Raw genomic sequence first — 18,614 nt, 5'->3', positions numbered from 1 at the left:
TGGATCTCCTTGAAGAACTCATTTCTCAGTCAAACCAACCAATTGCTCCCTCTAATATTCAACAAAATACAGAACTAAATACTCGACAGGAGCTTATAGAGGAAAGTCATGGGGAGATCATAACTTTTATGAGAAGCACTAAAAGAGAATTAAGAACATTATCAGAATCTCTGTCCCACCCTGCTCTGGACACTAACCCTCCTAACCAACCCACCCCTCCACAGGTTGAATATGGTCAGAATCTAGAATGTGTCTTAAAAGTTGGATTAGGAAATAAAAGATGCTTTACTTGCTTGTCTTTGAAACGAGGGAATTATTGTAACAGAAAAGGAAAACGACAAAAATTGGAGGGATTTTGGGAAAGCCGGGATGCATTCCTAGGGTTGTGATTCAATGGATTTGACCATTCTGGAGAATAATTTGGAGCCATCCTATAGAATTGTACATACCCCTTGATCTAGCAATACCATTACTAGGTCTGTATCCCAAAGAGATACAAAGGGAAAAGACCTCTAGGTACAAAAATGTTTACAGCAGTTTTTGGTGGTGGCAAAGAATTAGAAATTTAGAGGATGCCCATCATTTGGGGAATGACTGAGTAAGTTATGGCATGTGATTGCAATAGAATACTATTATGCTATAAGAAATGATAAGCAGGATGATTTATGAAAAAAAAAACAACCTGGAAAGACCTACGTGGACAGATGAAAACTGAAGTGAGCAGAGCAAGTATAACATTGGACACAATAACAACAATATGATGAGCAACAGTGAAAGAATTAGCAATTCTCAGTAATACAATGATCTAAGATAATTCCAAAGGATTGGTGGAAAAGGCCATGTCTCTAGAGAAAGAACTGTTGGAGCTTGAATCTGATATATTTTCCTTTCTTTCTTCATTTTTTTTTGTTTTGAGTTTCTTCCATAAAAGGACTAACATGGAAAAATGTTTCATGTGATTGTACATATAAAATCTATATCAGCTTGTTTATTGTTTCAGTGATGGGGGAAGGAAAGGGAGGGAGGGAGAGAATGTGAGCTCATTTTTTTTTAATGAATTAAAAATTGTTTTCACATGTCATGGGGAAAAGCAAAAGAAAAAAGAAAAAAATCAAGTTGGAATTAATGTGGGGAGGGAAAGGGGCTATAAATAGGGGATTCTGGTTAATTAAGATTTTACTGTATTTTGGAGGGGGGGAAAGACTTTATTAAACTACTCTCAGAGTGTAGCACTTTGCTGGCTACTGTTCTAAATGAGTCAAAACACAATGACTATTTCCAGGGTCTTTACAATCTAGGGGAGAGAAAAGAGACAGGAGTGAAGAAGACAATAGAGGGAAAGCTCAAAAAGTTTTGGCATATGATTATGATGGAATGCTACTATGACTTAAGGAATGATGAACAGATTAATTTAGAAAAACATGGAAAGCCCTACATGAACTAAGAGTAAAACCAGCAGAACCAGAATATTATATACAGCAATAGAATTATTGTTTGAAGAATGACTTGAATTATGTTCACCCCCAGAGAATGAACTGATAAATTGAAATAAGCAATATATAATTTTATATGTATGTATATCTTTTTATCAAATGGTTCCTTGTCAAGTGTAGGGAGAGGAGGAAGGGAAGGAGATACCTGGGAATTTTTAGGTAGCATTCAAATGAATCAAAGAATCAAACAAATAAATGAATAAAGTTTTGAAAAATCATAATAAAGCAATAAGAGCAGCTTCTCATGGAACTGTCATCCTAATAAATGCTTGTTGATTGATTATTGTATTCACACATTCCTTGATACCTGATATAGGCCCTACTCTCCATTGCTACTACCCAAACACTTACTTTTTCTATGTGAGACAGTGGGTTACTATAAGGGAATGGACACCCAACTGGGGTTCAGGTGATATCAGCTCTAATAGCTCTGCCACTAAATAGGAAGTTACTTTTTCCATTCTGGGACAGTTTTCACAGTTACAAAGTAAAGTTCACTATAGGATAATGTCTGAAACCTTTCCATCTCTAAAAGGTCTGTGATTGACCATTATCAGATAATAGCACCCCAAACTCAACCCTAATTCGAGTCCTAAAGATAAGTCCTGCCTTAACTCAGATATCCTTTTCTTAAAGACCAATTGTAGCAAGGACTTTCTTCATTTTCCTACCCAGTTTATAGGAAGTCACACAAAGGCATAGATTGTGTGTGTGTGTGTGTGTGTGTGTGTTCTGCATACTTTCAAAGTGCATTTGGGGAAGGTACTAGTAGGTTAGGAGGGATCCAGAGAGGCCACTCTGGAGGCCAGAGAATGGGCTGTAGTGGGGTAAAGCAGGATATCCAGATGTGCTCTGATGATTTCACTTACTGTGGGCCTCTACTCCCATCTTTCCCATTGGAGGAGCAGCTGGATGCCTTAGAAGTTGTTTTTCCTTTAGGACTTCCTGAATATGCAACATCTTTTCCAGCTGCTGAAAATTAGGAGCAGTTTGTACCTTGGTGTAATAAGCAATTTGTTTAATTTGGTAGAAAAGAGAATGGTTCAGACATTGCTTTCCTCCCTTCCTCTTTCTCCCTCTCCCCCTTTTTTACTGAGAAAGTGCCTCTTTAATAAATTGTTGTAAAGGAGAAGAGGAAAGGGAGGGAAATTGGGGGAGAGAGAGAGAGAGAGAGAGAGAGAGAGAGAGAGAGAGAGAGAGAGAGAGAGAGAGAGAGAGAGAGAGAGAGATTAATTGATTGATTGATTCTGGGTCATGGCAAGCTCTAGCACTATGGCTAAGGAGAGGAGGCAGACAGGTTTGTCTGAGAGGAGAAAAGCTGGTTTGTGTGTGATCCTTCTCAGGAAGAGGTGCATCAGTCATGAGGGAGAGACAATCATCTGGGATGAAAAACCCTGGAGCAAAGTTGGAGGTACATGTTGGATCCACTCTTATTTCTGTTTGAAATCTTTCTATAGTTTAATCCTTTGAAAATCAGCAAGCATCTATTAATAGGACATTGTAAAATCACTGTCACAGTCATGCCATGATGGGGACTTAAGCTCTGGAGCATACTTTCCAACGTGGGCAGGGTATAGTGGAAACAATATTGAAATTCAAATCAATAGAGACCTGGGTTTGGAGCTTTTTCTGACACTTACCAAATGGGTAACCATGAGGTAACTAAAACTCTCTGTGCCTATTTCTTAATCTGTAAAGTGAACATCATAATACCTATGGTACTCCTTCATGTGATTATTGTGAAGATCTATTGTGATTTAAATATACATTTATATATATATACATATACATATATATATATATATATATATGCACACACATTACACAAGTTGGACTTCTTGCTCTGCCTTTTGGAGTAACCCTGCTTGTCAGTTGAAGTTTTGTACCCCATTCCTAGAGTGCTCAGACCCCATTCTCATGCCTCATGTTTCGCTGGCTCCTTCAACACACCTCAAATGGACCTCTCTCAGTCTCCCACCTACTAAACCCTTCCCTCTTTACCTACATTTTCTGTATATTTTAGTTCCTTTGTTATTTACATCTTGCCTCCCCCATTAAAATGTAAGCTCCTTTTGGGGAGGGGTTGATTTATGCCTTTCTGTGTATCTATGCACAAGTGCCTGGTTTGTAGACTGACTTAATAAATCCAAACTCCTTCCTTGTCATCTACATAGAAACAAATCCTTGTTCTACAACCTTCCTGCACTGTAGAGTTGTTGCTCTGTGACCTTCTGTTGAGTACAATTCCCAAATGTTGTTTTGTCTCCTTTTTTTGTATTGTTGTTTAAGAAAATCAATAGACCTGGGTTCTAGTCTTGACTTTGCCCCAAGACACCTTGTATTACTATAAGTAAGTCACCTTTTTCTGAGCTGAAGTTTTTTCACCTGTGGGAGACACTTATGATAACAACTCTATGGCCCTTTGTCAAATACAGTCATAGTTATAAGATGCTCCACTGTTCTTGCCCCAATTGTAAGGTGTACTTTTTTAGGTAAGCAGTAATTCGGTTATAGCTAAAAGATAGCTCCATCCAGCTCGCTCTAAACTTGCTAAGTAAAACTTAAGGAATTTAAGCTGTATATCCCTCATTCTAGCTTCTGGTGTCATTATGGGAGTTGAAAGTTGTTTATTCACCCTAAATCAAATATGAGAGACAGGCCTGTAGAAGTTTCCCTGGTGCAATGAAGAGAAAAGCATTTAAAACCGTCTCTTTGTTCTGATCGTCTTCTGTTGTGCTGACTGGGTGTCGCTTACATTTCTTTTATGCCTGCTTGATATTTGGGTTGAGGTAAATAAATTATTTTCAGTTCCCATCATGCCTCCAATGTCTAATACTAGAACCAAATTATGGAGATTCATTTAGCAAGACCAGAGGGTTCATCTTACACTCTTTCAGTAGCACCTAAATCAACACTCTCTCTGAATGACAACTTTAGACCTGCCCTATTAGGACTGTGGCTATGTTTGAGAAAGAACCGTGACCTCATCCCAAGCCCTGGTCGGTTTTCTAATATGTGTCTTGTCTGGAATTACTTCTTAACGTCTGTGTTGCAAGGCAGTTTCTCTGCCGGATTCACTAACTGCCTCTTTTCTTTTTTCTCTACCCTCTCCCTCTCCCTTTCCCACCCATCTTTCTGCCTTGTACAGCTGACAAGGTCAACGATGACTTCTACTCCAAACGAAGACACCTGGCTGAGTTGGCAGCCAAGGGGAGCCTACCGCTTCATCCAGTGCGGGTGGAGGAGGAGCCACCCAGGGCTTTTAGTCCTGAGCATGGCCCTGCCAAGCAGAATGGACAGAAGTCCCGGGTCAACAAACTCCACACACACCCCTTGGCCTACAACTCCACCACCAACTTCAAGGGCTGGGACGCCAATGAACCGTCCCTTCGGCGTCAGGCCTATGGCAACAAGGGCAAGCTTGGCACTGCAGAGCCGACCTCCAGTGAGCCACTGGCAACGAGGAGCCAGCACTTCATGCCCTCACAGCCATACTTCATCACCAACAGCAAAACAGAGGTGACTGTCTGAGATTGGCATTGCAGGGTGCATCCTGGAGAGCACACTCAACTGAGAGGCAAAAAAGCAAAATCTAAAGAACTGCTCCCCTCCCCATTCCCCCCACGCACCTTCACACTCAACACTTACAATCAGAACTGACAACCCACTAACTGATGACTTGGAAACTCACTTCTCCTGGGTTACAACTGGCATGCGGTCAATGGGCAGCTGAGGATAACCAAGACAGGGGCATTTAGCAATACACTGAAAGAGAAATTGAGAAACTACATGGATTTCACAGCTTAGGCAGTGTCAAACTCACAAGCCCAATCCGTGTGACATTTTTTTCTTTTTTAAACTCAAAATTGGAATTCTTGATGAGAAGTAGCACAATCCAGAGAAACTTTCCATCCATGTAAACTATTTGCTACAAGCTATCTGATCTTGCTTGTGAGAGCAAAAGAGGAAGAAAGCACAGAGAGAAAGAGAGAGTGAGAGAGAGAGAGAGAGAGAGAGAGAGAGAGAGAGAGAGAGAGAGCAAGCACAAGAGTACTCTCGCATGGGACAGAGGGAAAATATATGAAAATGTATTGTTTTGGCCAGGAATTTTGTATCAAAGATCTGAGTTGTTAGCAAATTCTAATAACTGATGATCAGGACACACGTACCTGTGACAAGCCCAGGGCAAAGGAACTCAATCCCAGCCCTCACGCTTACTATACTTTCATATCATCACTGTTGGAAGCAAAAAATAAACAGATCCTTAACCCACCAACTGCAAAGGAAAAGGAAAATAACAAAAAGAGACTATTCCTGGGATATCTCTAAAAACTGTTGTAACTCAAGTAAAGGGGTGAACTATTGGGTGGGGGGGGCAGTGACTTAGAGAGTATCCAACCTTTTTATAAAAAATCTCTATTTAAAAACACAAAGAAAAAATATCTACCTTTTCCCTTCACAATCTTCAAATTAAGAAAGACCTTGACACTTAAAGACAAATAAATAAATAGCAAACAACCAACTAAAGGACAGGTTTGTTGGAGGGGGCATAGGGGAATAGCTGCCACTTCACCCTGGGTTTTTGTCCCCCACCTCTGAAAAGGCTGTCTTATTCCAAGGACAGAACTGAATCTCACTTAACTGTCTGTTTCTGACTTTCCTTCACCTTAAGCGTGCTGCTGAACTTAACTGCTTTGGACTGAAAATGACTTAAGCGTGGGTGGTGCCTTCAATGTGTCACTGGTGTTCAATGATAGTCTTGTTTTCCAAGTGCAACCTGTGTTCCTTTAGGCTTCTTTCCTTTTGTTTTACTCAAGTAGTAGAAGATGTTTTCATACCTCATTTTGTTGACCAGTTCTGTTCTATCTCTTTTCCCATTTCCCCCATTCCCAGCCCATTCACCAAGTGGCTGCAATGCTAGGGGTATGTAGGTAAGAAGACATCCTCTCCATGCCCATCTAACCCTCAAGCCCTATGTGCTGTGATTCATTCTCTTCCCAGAACTCTTCTGGACCACACTTTCCTCAGTGAGATTGCTTAAACTTGTTGATCAGAATTGACTTTGAAGCCCAACACATCTCTGTAGACTAATGACATATTAGAAGAAAGACACCTGGATCTCTTGTATTGCTTTGCTTGGTGAGAGAGAGAGAGAGAGAGAGAGAGAGAGAGAGAGAGAGAGAGAGAGAGAGAGAGAGAGAGAGAGAGAGAGAGAGAGAGAGAGGAGAGAGAGAGAGAAGAAGGAGGAGGAGGAGGAGAAGAAGAAAAAAAGGAAGAAGAAGAAGAAGAAGAAGAAGAAGAAGAAGAAGAAGAAGAAGAAGAAGAAGAAGAAGAAGAAGAAGAAGAAGAAGAAGAAGAAGAAGAAGAAGAAGAAGAAGAAGGAGAAGGAGAAGGAGAAGGAGAAGGAGAAGGAGAAGGAGAAGGAGAAGGAGAAGGAGAAGGAGAAGGAAAAATTGAAGAGAGGTGGCTTCCACCCAAATAACAATTGTAAAAATTGTTTTTCAATTTAAAAGCATTTATTTTTAATTCTTCCCAACCATCCCCACTGAAAAGGAGAGAGAAAATGGAAATTCTGTGGGAAATATGCATATTCAAATAAAACAAATTCCACATTGGCCATGTAAAACTGAATTTCTTATTCTACATCCCGAGTCCATCATCTCTCTGTCAGGAAGTGTGTAGTGTCCTTTACTTTGGGTCCTTGAGTTTTGGTTATTCACCGCATACAGTAGTTAAAAGTCTTTCAAATTTATTAAATACCATAGTAAAACCAGCCACTCCCTCTCTCTTCACCATTTTAGTTGGTAATGAAGCAGCCACCAAGGGATTTAGTGCTGCTCTGGTATCTTGCCTGTTTTCCACCAAATGTTCAGACCCAAGAAGAACAGCACCATAGTGTCTTGACATCCCCTGGATACAAAGGGAAGCCTGCTGAACCTCTTCCTAATACCAGCTCATGTCCTCAGCTTCTCTTCAGATGTTTTCCTAACCTCAATTCCAAAATTTCTTCTCTTTCCCTCATTCTTTTCTTTCACTTCTCCCTCACAGTGTAGTAGAAAGAACACTGTATGGAGTGTCTGAAGACTAGGGTTCCGGTCCTAAGCCTGTCACTAGTTACTTGTGTGGCCTTAGGCAAATTTCTTCATCTTCCCAGGCCTTTTTCCTCATCTGCATAAATGAGGGAATCAGACTAGATGATCTCTAACATCTGCTCTAACTATCTCTGGTTCTAGTTCTCTTATTTGACTTCAGTCTCTCCCTCAAATTCCTCCCTTTCTCCTCCACTCAACCTATTTCCTCTATCATCCAACCTGACCTCTTATTCCCCAAATAGCTCCTTCTATTCCCTAACCCTCCCTTTCTCCCAATTCCACCCTGCCTCTTTCTTTATTAGCTTCTGCCTCCTGACTCGCCTTTCTCCAAAAATTTCTCCTCCCTGAATCTCCTTTCCTGACTTTTAGCTAACAGGGCTATCTGTTCCTGGTTGCCTAAAACAGCCTACATCCTCTTACTTCCTGCCTGTCTTCTCCTGAGGAACTGTAGAAATGCAAGGGGAGACCCTGAGACCTCGGAGTCTGTAGTCTCACTCTTGCCAAGAGATCTGAACCTTGGGAGCCTGAGAGCAGCCTTCAAAGAGGTGGGGGAAGCAATGGCACCAAACGAGTTGCTGGAGATATGGGATAGAGAGTCAATGAACTGGCCTCCTTGCCTATGGCCAGCTCTGACCATGCCTTCCTTTCCTGGAGCTGGGCTAATAACTGGAGCTTCTCCAAGGAAGGGGCTCTCGGCTGATATGTCTCCAGATGGGAGCCTCAGGCCTTGCTCTGTAACCCTGCTGCTATGCTGAAGGGCAAATTGGATGTTTGGGGTCTATGGCAGAGATGTCGAATCGCTACCATATTGGGGCAGGGAGATGGGGAGTTGGGACAATGCTAGGAGACAGAGAGTCAAAGACTGACGTGATGGGCCAGTTTCTCCTACCTATCCCACCTGCCTTTTATTTAGTCCTGACTGCCATCCCAAACAGGCTGTCTGACTCCATGTCCCGTTGGGGCTGAAGGTCTTTTGGAATCATCGGCTTTGGGCTACACCTGGCAACTGCATCCAAGTCTCTCCCCGACCCAGGTTTTTGTGTACTTGAGCATATTTTATGTGCAAATATTTTAGTAACTGTATGTTCTGTAAGTAACCCCGTGTTAATACTTGTTAACAATTGCAGAGTTTATGATACCAATAACACTTCCTACAATAAAGACAAAACGTTTGTTTGTTTTCTAAGAATGTTTCTTTGTAAACATATGTATTCACTATATTAATAAGAATTTCTTACCTGGCAATAAAAATGGATTATACGTGACGCTTCTGTCCCACCATGTGTCTTCCCCTGCCTTCATTTCACTTCAGGAAACGCAGCACAAGCAGGAGAGAGAGAAAAGCAGCATTTGGCAGGTGCAATCAGAGCCCTGATAACCAGAATACCTCGCAAACGGGAAGCTTGTGGTGACTTACATTTTCTACTTAACTGAACATTAAACACATTTTGAACAGGTTTGGGGTATATTTTACTTTTACCTCACCTTCTGTTTTATGCCCCCTGTCCCCTCTGCCCCAGAGAATTGTTCCTTTTACAAAAGAATAAAAAATAGAAAAGGTTAAAAAAACCTAGTGAGTGCATCTAGTATATTTGACATTATATGTAATGTTTCATGCCCATAATCCCCTGCTTCTGCAATGTAGGGAGTGAGGTGAATTCTATTTTGGGGTGGGGATCAGACATGGACATTGTAATATGACAGTATTTAATTTTGCCCTTTGGGGTTTCCCCACCATTTATGTTATAGTCACTGTATATCATTTTTCTCAGTTCATTGAATAAGCTCATATGAATTTTCTCATACTCTTCTGTATTCTTTATATCTGTAATTTCTAGCTTATTATATCCACATATCACAATTTATTTAGCCATCCTATAATCAATAGGCATCTACTTTGTTTCTAGTTTTTTTGATGGTACAAAGAGAAGAGGAAGACTATTTTGTTTGAACTCTTCATAAAATTAATTTTATTTATGTCGTTGGTTTTCACACCAGTTATTTCCAGACAACTCCCCTCAATACACATGCACATCTGCTCCAGTGAGCACACAAACATACTCATTGCTATTGAACCCTGACAACAAAGAAAACAGCTAAGTAAAAGCAACCAATACCGAACAGGTAACACAATGTCCCTGTAGTCCTTCACGTATTTGTTGAGTAATATAAGGTGCATGAAGCACTTTTTACATAGGTATTTCTTTTTTCCAATTGATTCTCAGAAGAATCCAATGAATTGAGTTCTGTTATTATTCCTATTTTTAAAAAAAGGAGGCAGCTGGGTATGAATAGAAAGTCAAGTATGGAGACAGAAGGTCCTGGGTTCAAATCTGAACTCAGACACTTCCTAACTGTGTGATCCTGGGGAAGTCACTTATCCCCCATTGCCTAGCACTTACCACTCTTCTGCCTTGGAACCTATATTTAGTATCGTTTCTAAGATGTGGAAATAAGAAAACGAGAGGTTTTATAGAGGTTAAGACATTTTCCCAGGTTCATAAAGCTAATAAATATCTGTGACAGGATTTGAATTCACATCTTCCTCAATTCAGATTCAGTGCTATATACTGAATATATCATGTATACACACACACACACACACACACACACATATATACATCACCCACCTGCCTCTGCTATATTCTCTGTGAACATTCAGTCTTAAATCTTCCTAGAAACTGTAGTTCATTTTCCTATCTTAGGAAATAGAAAGTCCAGCAAATAAGAGAATCTTTGGAAGATCAATGATTACTACACAGGACTATAGATACGTTTTGTAAAGTTATGCTGTTCAGCATATCCTTTGAAAGCTGGTCACTTTTCTTTGGCTTAAGGACAAATATCCTTTCGTTTCGGTGAAGTTTGCCAGTATATATTTGCTTGTATAGCTTTAAAAAATTTGGTCCTCAGAAAAAAAATGTAGCAATTCACTGAGAAATAGAGGTCATAGGCTTACAGGATCTCCCCATCCAAGTAGAGGCCAGAGATGGAGGGAGGTCTGTGGTTTTGAAGAAATCAAATTTCGACTCCTTAAGGAACCCCTACCAAGATGCACAAATCTAATCAAGGAGAAGTGAAGATGCTTCATGACAAGCTATTAGCCTGTCTCTGTTATATGCCTATCTGGACACCTCACTAATGTAGGTGAACTTTTTCATCACACACAAACACCTACTCTTCTTGAGTCAAATTATAGATGTACAGATTTCAGTGCTTAAGAAGCATTTGTGATTTTACAGTTGGTTAAAACACACACACACACACACACACACACACACACACACACACACACACACACAACCAAACCCTTAATGTCTGTCTTAGAATCAATACTAAGTGTTAATTCCAAGGCAGAAGAATGGTAAGAATTAAGCAAAATTGAGGTTAAGTGACTTGCCCAGGGTCACACAGCTAGGAAGTGTCTGAAGACAAATTTGAACACAAGACCTTCCATCTCCAGACCTGGTTCTCTACCCACTGAGCCACCTAGCTGCCCTAATAAGGTGTTATTCAGAGCTGAGCATCTCTCTCTGGGTTGCCTCTTGGACCATAGAAGCAGAACTGGTAAGGACAGTTCCCAAGATGTCATCTAGTTCAGCCCTCTCATTTTTCATAAGCAAACTGAGGTTCAGGGAGATTATATGACTTGCCTAAGGCCACATAGCTATTAAAAGGGAGAGCTAGAGTTCAACCCCAGGTCTTCTAATTCCAAATTGCGGTCTTTTTTCACTGGACTGTTTTTCACTGTTTCCTCCCACTAAAGGAGTTCTATTATCTGGTTTATAGAGCTTGCTGAGATCCTTCAGTAAAAGTATCAGGCGCTATGAAAGCAACTGAAGATTTGAATCATAGACAAGAGGCTGGCTTAGGATGCAGCCTAAGGAAAATGAATTTCCATGAGAAAGTGAGGACTGAGGCAAAGCATTGGTTCAAAAATTCTTCAGTACAAATCTGGTCTTAATTCCTAGCTGTGTGACCCTGGATAAGTCACTTAATCCTCACTGCCTAGCCCTTTCCGCTTTTCTGCCTTGGAACCAATACACAGTACATCCAAAGAAACATTGTGTCACCCCCCACCACCCTGACTTCCTTGCTCTCATTAGCTAGAGAATAGAATAGGGTGGTGTGATGGTAAGAGTCATAGAATGAAGAGTCAGGAAATGTTGTTTCTAATCCCTGTTCTGATACTCACAAACTAGCCATAGGATGTTGGACAAATTCCTTCACCTCTGACGGTATCATTTTGCTCATCTCTAAAATGAAGGATTTAGACAAGTTGATTTTTTTTTTTTACTCTTCAATTCTGTGATTCCAGGTCAGCAAGTTTCCACCATTGACTTTTAACAGATGGAACTCATTATGGGTGACAAGAGGTTCCTATTGATCAGGCATGTGATCAGAAAAGTCAGAGATTAGGAGGGAGCTTTGGATAGAGATAGAGACTGGACCTGTGACTTCACTGATAGAGGGCACTCCAGGAGAAGGTAACTCTAATTCTACCATGGTAGGCTGGCACTCTTTCCCATGACTTATAGTCTTAGAGAATGATCTGAAAGCACGGAGAGGTTAAGGTACGTGTCCAGGCTCGTCCAGCCAATTTGTATCAGAGGTACAAACCAAGGACTTTTCTGGCCCTGAGGTCAGCTCCATCTATCCACACTGTCTCTAGGATCAATCTTCTCTCAAGTCAGTATTTAAACACATTAATAATCAATTGTATAATATGAAGTAGGAAATAAAATAGGTGCTGCTTTTATTTGGGCGACTTTGCCATATATATCCAGTATGTGGTCGTACCATGGATGCCCTGATATGTTCAACAGCACAGTTTGAGCAATGACAACGGTTTCCTTCATTCCGTGGGCTCACCACCAACTCCACCGAAGTGCAATGTGATGGGCTCCCTTCTACTAGCAGGGAACATTGTTGAAGTCCAAATACCATTTGGAATTTTCTAGGTACTTTAAAGGGTTTATAGCTTTCAAAGGGCACATTTGGATTATGCCCTCCTCTAAACATTATATCATGTGGTGTAAGGAAGTAAAATTTGTTAATATAGGATTATTAAAGCAGGAGGGAAGAGAAAACTACTATCATCACCCCCACTCCCACCACCACTATTACTCTACCACCACCACCACCACCACCACCACCACCACCACCACCACTACTACTACTACTACTACTACTACTACTACTACTACTACTACTACTACTACTACTACTACTACTACTACTACTACTACTACAAAATAGCCACCATGAGAATTAATCTATTGAGGTAGGCTAGAGAATTGAATCTTGGTTAGGTCTTGAAGGAAGCTAAAGATTTTAAGAGGTAGAGATTAAAAGACAATGCATTCTATAAAGGGGGGGGGGGAGAGCAAAGCTTATACAAGTCCATGGAGGTAGGAGATAGAATCTCCCAGTTCCACATACAGCAAATGGACAGAGTCATTAGTGGGTTCCCCTCACTTTTAAGTCTTTAAGTAAGGGCCAGATAATCACTTGTTAGGCATAGTATAGAGAAGATTCTTCTTTGGGAATGGATTGAACAAGATGTCCTTGTAAGGGTATTTATGTGGATTCTGTGGGACTCTGTGTATGTGTGTGTGTGTGTGTGTGTGTGTGTGTGTGTGTGTGTGTGCAGGAGGATAGAAGTGGGGTATAATGAAATGTCATGGATGACAGCAGGAGTATTACCCTCATTGATATGTTATTTCATGACCTGTATTCATTTATTTTTTAAGTTTGGATTTGTCAGCCCTAAGCATAGTTGGCAGAATTCACAGCTTTCCTTCACTTCCAACATCTGGCATTTTTGCCCTTTGCTTACTTCTAGCAGTCTGGTTCTAATGAATCAACATTTTCGTTATGTCCATTAAATATGGATTTCTTCCAAACCTGTTGTGGGGTCAGTTTAATTCTTTTGTCCAAGAGCACAGAGGGTTAGACACTGTCAAGTTTGCATATGACTTCCTTAGCCTTAAATCTGACCACTTAACCCTGGCAAGAGAAATATGCTTAATCACCAAGGCTTTACTCAGAGAAGCAGACATGGGACCACTCAGAAAAGCAGCAATTGAGCTGGGATTAAACTGAATGCCATCCCACTTGGCCCTGGTGTCTAGACTCCAGGATCTGGTTCCTTATCAATAATGTCACATCAAACATGCTTAGGTACTTCTGAAATGTGTAGCATAGCAGGTGTTCCACACTCTACAGGATAGACTATTAAAGCTCCACCTTTGACCTCCAAAGAGCACTAAATTGCAGGGCAAAGAATATGACCCAGCTGGAAAGGAGTTGGACCACATATATTCACATATCTTTAGATGACTCAGGATATCCATATGCCATATATCCTTCGGTGACTCAGACCTTATTCTCCTAGCCTGCAACTCTGGTTCCCTAAGAAATGTTTTTCTGTATGTTTTCCTCATAGTCAAGTGATTTTTATATTTTTAGGCATGGTCTTTAGTGGCACGGTGGAGAGAACTAGGTTTGGAATCAGGAAGACCTGAATTCAATCTTGCTTCTGATGTTTACTAGCTCTGTAATTCTAGACAAGTCACCTAATCTCTTAGGTTCAGTTTCCTCATCTATAAAATGGGGATAATAATAGTGCCTACCACCACTACCACCACCACCACCACCACCACCACCACCACCACCACCACTATTATTACTACTACTACTACTACTACTACTACTACTACTACTACTACTACTACTACTACTACTACTGTTATTTTTTTATTTTAAATTAAAAAAATTTTTTGTTTACATGATTCATTTTCTTTCCTTTCCCCTCTTCTCTCCCCTTTCTCAGAGCTGACAAGCAATTCCACTGGGTTATACACATTACTATTACTATTGTTGCTGCTGATGCTACTGTTGCTGCTGCTACTTCTACTATTACTACTTGTACTGATACTACTACTACCACCACTCCTGCTCCTCCTACTCCTACTATTAATTCTATTCCTCTTCCTTTACTATTACTGACACTACTACTATTTGATTGCTACTACTACCACTACTGCTGTTGCTGCTACTACTACTACTTTTATTACTACAACTACTAGTACTGTATAGATGGTGGGACACATGGATTGTTTTTTTAATTCATTATATTCATTATATACACATATGTAGATATATGTTTGTATATATAGATCAATATATATGTTTATATATACATTTGCATTATATAGACATTTGTATATATATATACATATATATATACACATATATATACAAGTATTATGGCATTTATCAACTTAGTTGGTTATCCAAAGAATCTGAAAGTTGGCAAGATTTTTTACTAACCACATAGTGAAATAGAGTTGAGATTATTAGTCTATTATCTAGGAGCTCTCTGGTAAAGAGCAAAAACAAGTGTAATAACATGCCAGCTCTGCTCTGGGTCTATATTACTTCCAAGAGTATCTCCACATTAGCAGGAGTTTTGTCTACACACCCATTTGGAAGATGTGCTGCATGCGCAGGGATCTGGTGAATGCCCATATGAAGAAGCACATTCTGCTTGGATTGATAATAGGTTCTAGGACTTCAGACTTATAGAAGCCAGAGGAAGGGAGCCTCAAAGTACTGAATAACTAAGCTACAATTATGCATGTTTGGATTATTAATGAAAAAGGGAATGAAGAGAAAAATAGCTATTAAATGGCTACTTTGCACCAAGTATTGTTTTAAGGGTCAAAGATACAAATACACAAAATAAGGCAGTTCCTGCCCTTAAGGAGTTCTAATAAGCAAAGATAATATATTCAAAGGAGTAATGAACAAGGGTGTGATGTTTTGGTCTGGGAAGTAACAAAGATGGTCAGTAGTGACACAGGTCAATTATTCTTTGTAAAAATAATCACTTGATTTAATTGCTCTTCCAAAAGTTAAAGACTAAAAGTAGGGACCTAGCATAGGATAGGATAAGGTACAGGATACCCTGCTCAGCTACCAAAGCAGTTTCCCTAAAGCAGAAATTTAACCAAGTCATTACTCTTTTCAATAAACTCCAATGGCTCCTTATAATCTCTAGGATTAATATAAAATATTCATATTTTATTTCTTCATATTTCATACTTTATTTCAATATTCATAGCCCTACCTTCACAATTTACCCCATTCTCTTTTCAGACTTCTTGCCCCTCCTTTTACCCTATGTACTCTTCTCAGTAGAGATGTTTAATACCTTGCTGTTCCTTGAACTAGATATTCCATCTCTGGGCAATTTCATTGGCTCTCTCTCATTAATGGAATGCTTTCCTTCCTCATCTCTACCTTCTACCTTCCCTGGCTTCCTTTAATAGACAATTAAAACTCCACCCTTTACAAGAAATCTTTTCCAATCCCCCTTGATTCTAGTATCTTCTTTCTCACTGAGTATTTCTTTTGTATCCTGTATATAGTTTATATGTAGTTGTTTGCTTGTTGCCCCCCCCCCCCATTAGATTGGGATGAGCCATTTATTTTCTTTGACTCTTTTATAGCAGAAACTCAATAGACATTTATGAATTGACTGATTGGATCAAAGACTGGCTCAGTGAATCTCCTACTCCCTAATAGTGAAATAGACATTTTGGGAGATGTCATTAACACCTTGAGGGTGCTTTGTTTAAATCTGGTTTGCCAAAATCTGCATTTTATACTTTGTATTACATGTGCTGACTGAACTGTTCTGAGCTTGCTATCCCTATTGAAACAACAATCCTGCCTTGTATTTGTCAATTTATCTAATAGTAAAGAAAATAAACCTAAGGTAGGTGTGATAGAGGGGGCAAATCTATTGTTAGAAAGAAGACAGTAACACTTAATTCATTTCTACATCAAATGGAATTTTTCAAACATTTCCCAGCATTTTGTATTACCCGCGCTGGAAAACTTTTCTATTAATGTGGATGATTGAGAGCTGACTACATTTAGTCAGATCTTGCCTGTGAAAATTAAATCCTTCCCTTTCCCATCCCCAGAAGTCTGGCTGGGTTTTTTTTCTGGCTTCTGAAGGAGCACTTCTTATTACAAGGAGTGAATAGCTTAGGCCAAGGGATAATTTGGTTCAATTAATTCACCCATCAATACTATAGCCCTTCTGGTGTAAAAAGCAATACTTCTTAAAGGGATTCCTGCTATGGAGAAATTCAATTCAGTGTGTACTTTATTACTCCCATTTGTTCATTGATGAGTTATCAATGATGCGTGTCCTACTAAATTTCTCCTACTCAGTCCTTTTTGAGTTTTTTGAAGTGAAAGGAAGTGAAAACAGTTCACAAATTTTCATAAAAGTTTTACTCTTTTCCCCCTTTTTTGGGGGGGGGTGAATTCTAGATGTCAGCCTAGACATATGAGAGGTATGTGAGATCTGGCATGTGAGAGGTACATAGTTTATCTAAAAAAAACTTCTGCATTAATTTGTTGCTAGTGGACTAAAACCCAATCAACAGTGTGATAAGATACCCCCTCCCCCAAATGACCATGACTTGAGACTACATTAATGGAGGGAAGTATTTGTTTTACTCTGCTCTAATCAGACCACATGTGGAATACTGTGCTGAGTTCTGGGTACCATAATTCAGGAAAGATGTTGGTAAACTGAGGAGGGAAATAAGCAACATGACCAGCCTTGGATTCATACCATATGAGGAACAATGGGTTCTATTGCCTTCCTTCTGCTGATTATCTCCAGTTTATCCTACATATATGTCTTGTTTGTATAAAATTGTTTGCCAGTTGTTCCTCTCTCTCACTCAACTATTAGTTCCTTAGGAGAAGGGACTATCTTTTGCATTTTGTTATGTCCCCATTACTTTGCACAGTGACTGGGACATAGTAGATGCTCAGTTAATGTTTATTAGTTGACTGAATTTAAGGAACTGAGAATGCTTAGTCTTGAGAAGAGAAGACTCTGGGATCTATGATTGCTACTTTCAAATTTCAAAAGGTTGTCTTGAGAAAGGGGAATTAGTCTCTTTCTATTTTACCCCAGAAGGCAGAACTGGAGAAAATGAGTGGAAGTTGAAAAGTAGGAAATTTAGGCTCAACATCAGTAAAAACTACCTAGGAAAAGTTATTCAAGAATGAAATAAATTGCCTTGGAAAGCAATAGTTTCCTTTCTGATGAAGTTGGTCTTACCATAAAGATGAGAAGAGCCCTTGCTGTACATACTGGAGATGGGTTTTTTTTTCAGGTGTGGGTTAGATGAGATAGCATCAAGCTCTGAACTACTAAGATTTTTATGGCTGCCCATCCTCCTCTGCATATTTGTTTTCTCCGCTGTGGTGCAGGCAGTGGGAGCATCTCTGGGAAAAATAGCATATAAATTCCAAGACTTGGAGCCTCATTCTTCCCCTTGTCAGATTCTAATTCCTAGACTGGGCGATGCAGCTGACTTTAAGCATTTCACGTCAAGAAATGTCATGGTTGTTGGAAATAATTTTGTCGTATTCCCTTCAATTTTGCTTCTGGGCTAATCCAGAAGTCAGATTCAGATTTTTATAATGCTTTTCACATATGTATGTATGTGTGTATTATATTGTTCTCTGTTTTTGTGAAAAACAAAAATACTTTTTTTCATTCCCCCTGGAAAGCATAAAATGTACAAAATCTAAACAGATGATTTATGAGGTGAAGATGCCTGTTTTTATGGTCATTTCTATTTTCTCCAATTTCTCTGCTGACTTGTAAAAGGCGGTTGAGCAATGGTCCAGCTGTTCTGGGAGTCAAGCCCCATGTATAAGTTGCAGGTTCAATGGATAGAGTTTCAGCTCCAGGGTTCTTAGCCCCCTAAAAGGAAAGCCAGGCAGGCATCTCTGTCTATTGTGTGGGCCTCTGCCTTACTAATAAGGACATGCTACTGTGCTTTCAGGCACCTACCCCCCACTTATTGTTTTACAGGTCAGACTGACTCAAAGTCATTCCCCTTCTGCACTCTTCCCACTTGAAGTCAGACTGGAAAACAAGGTGAATATTTCATCATAGCCAGAGTCATCTCTATAGAAGTTTTGT

At 39.8% G+C, this 18,614-nt stretch overlaps 1 protein-coding gene across 2 annotated transcripts in view; it reads left to right on the top strand.

Moving 5' to 3' along the window:
• SHISA9 (shisa family member 9) overlaps window positions 1-8,850 on the top strand; it is a 484,462-nt gene extending 475,612 nt beyond the window's left edge. For both annotated transcript variants that reach the window (XM_056806175.1, XM_056806176.1), the window contains one exon: window positions 4,642-8,850. In XM_056806175.1, coding sequence (XP_056662153.1) covers window positions 4,642-5,024 — 383 coding nt within the window. In that variant the 3' untranslated portion in view covers window positions 5,025-8,850. The remainder of the gene's footprint in view (window positions 1-4,641) is intronic.
• The last annotated feature ends 9,764 nt before the right edge of the window (window positions 8,851-18,614 follow it).

This window comes from Monodelphis domestica, chromosome 7 (assembly GCF_027887165.1).
Source record: "Monodelphis domestica isolate mMonDom1 chromosome 7, mMonDom1.pri, whole genome shotgun sequence".
Lineage (NCBI taxonomy): Eukaryota > Metazoa > Chordata > Mammalia > Didelphimorphia > Didelphidae > Monodelphis > Monodelphis domestica.
This window is presented reverse-complemented; position numbering and strand designations above follow the sequence as displayed.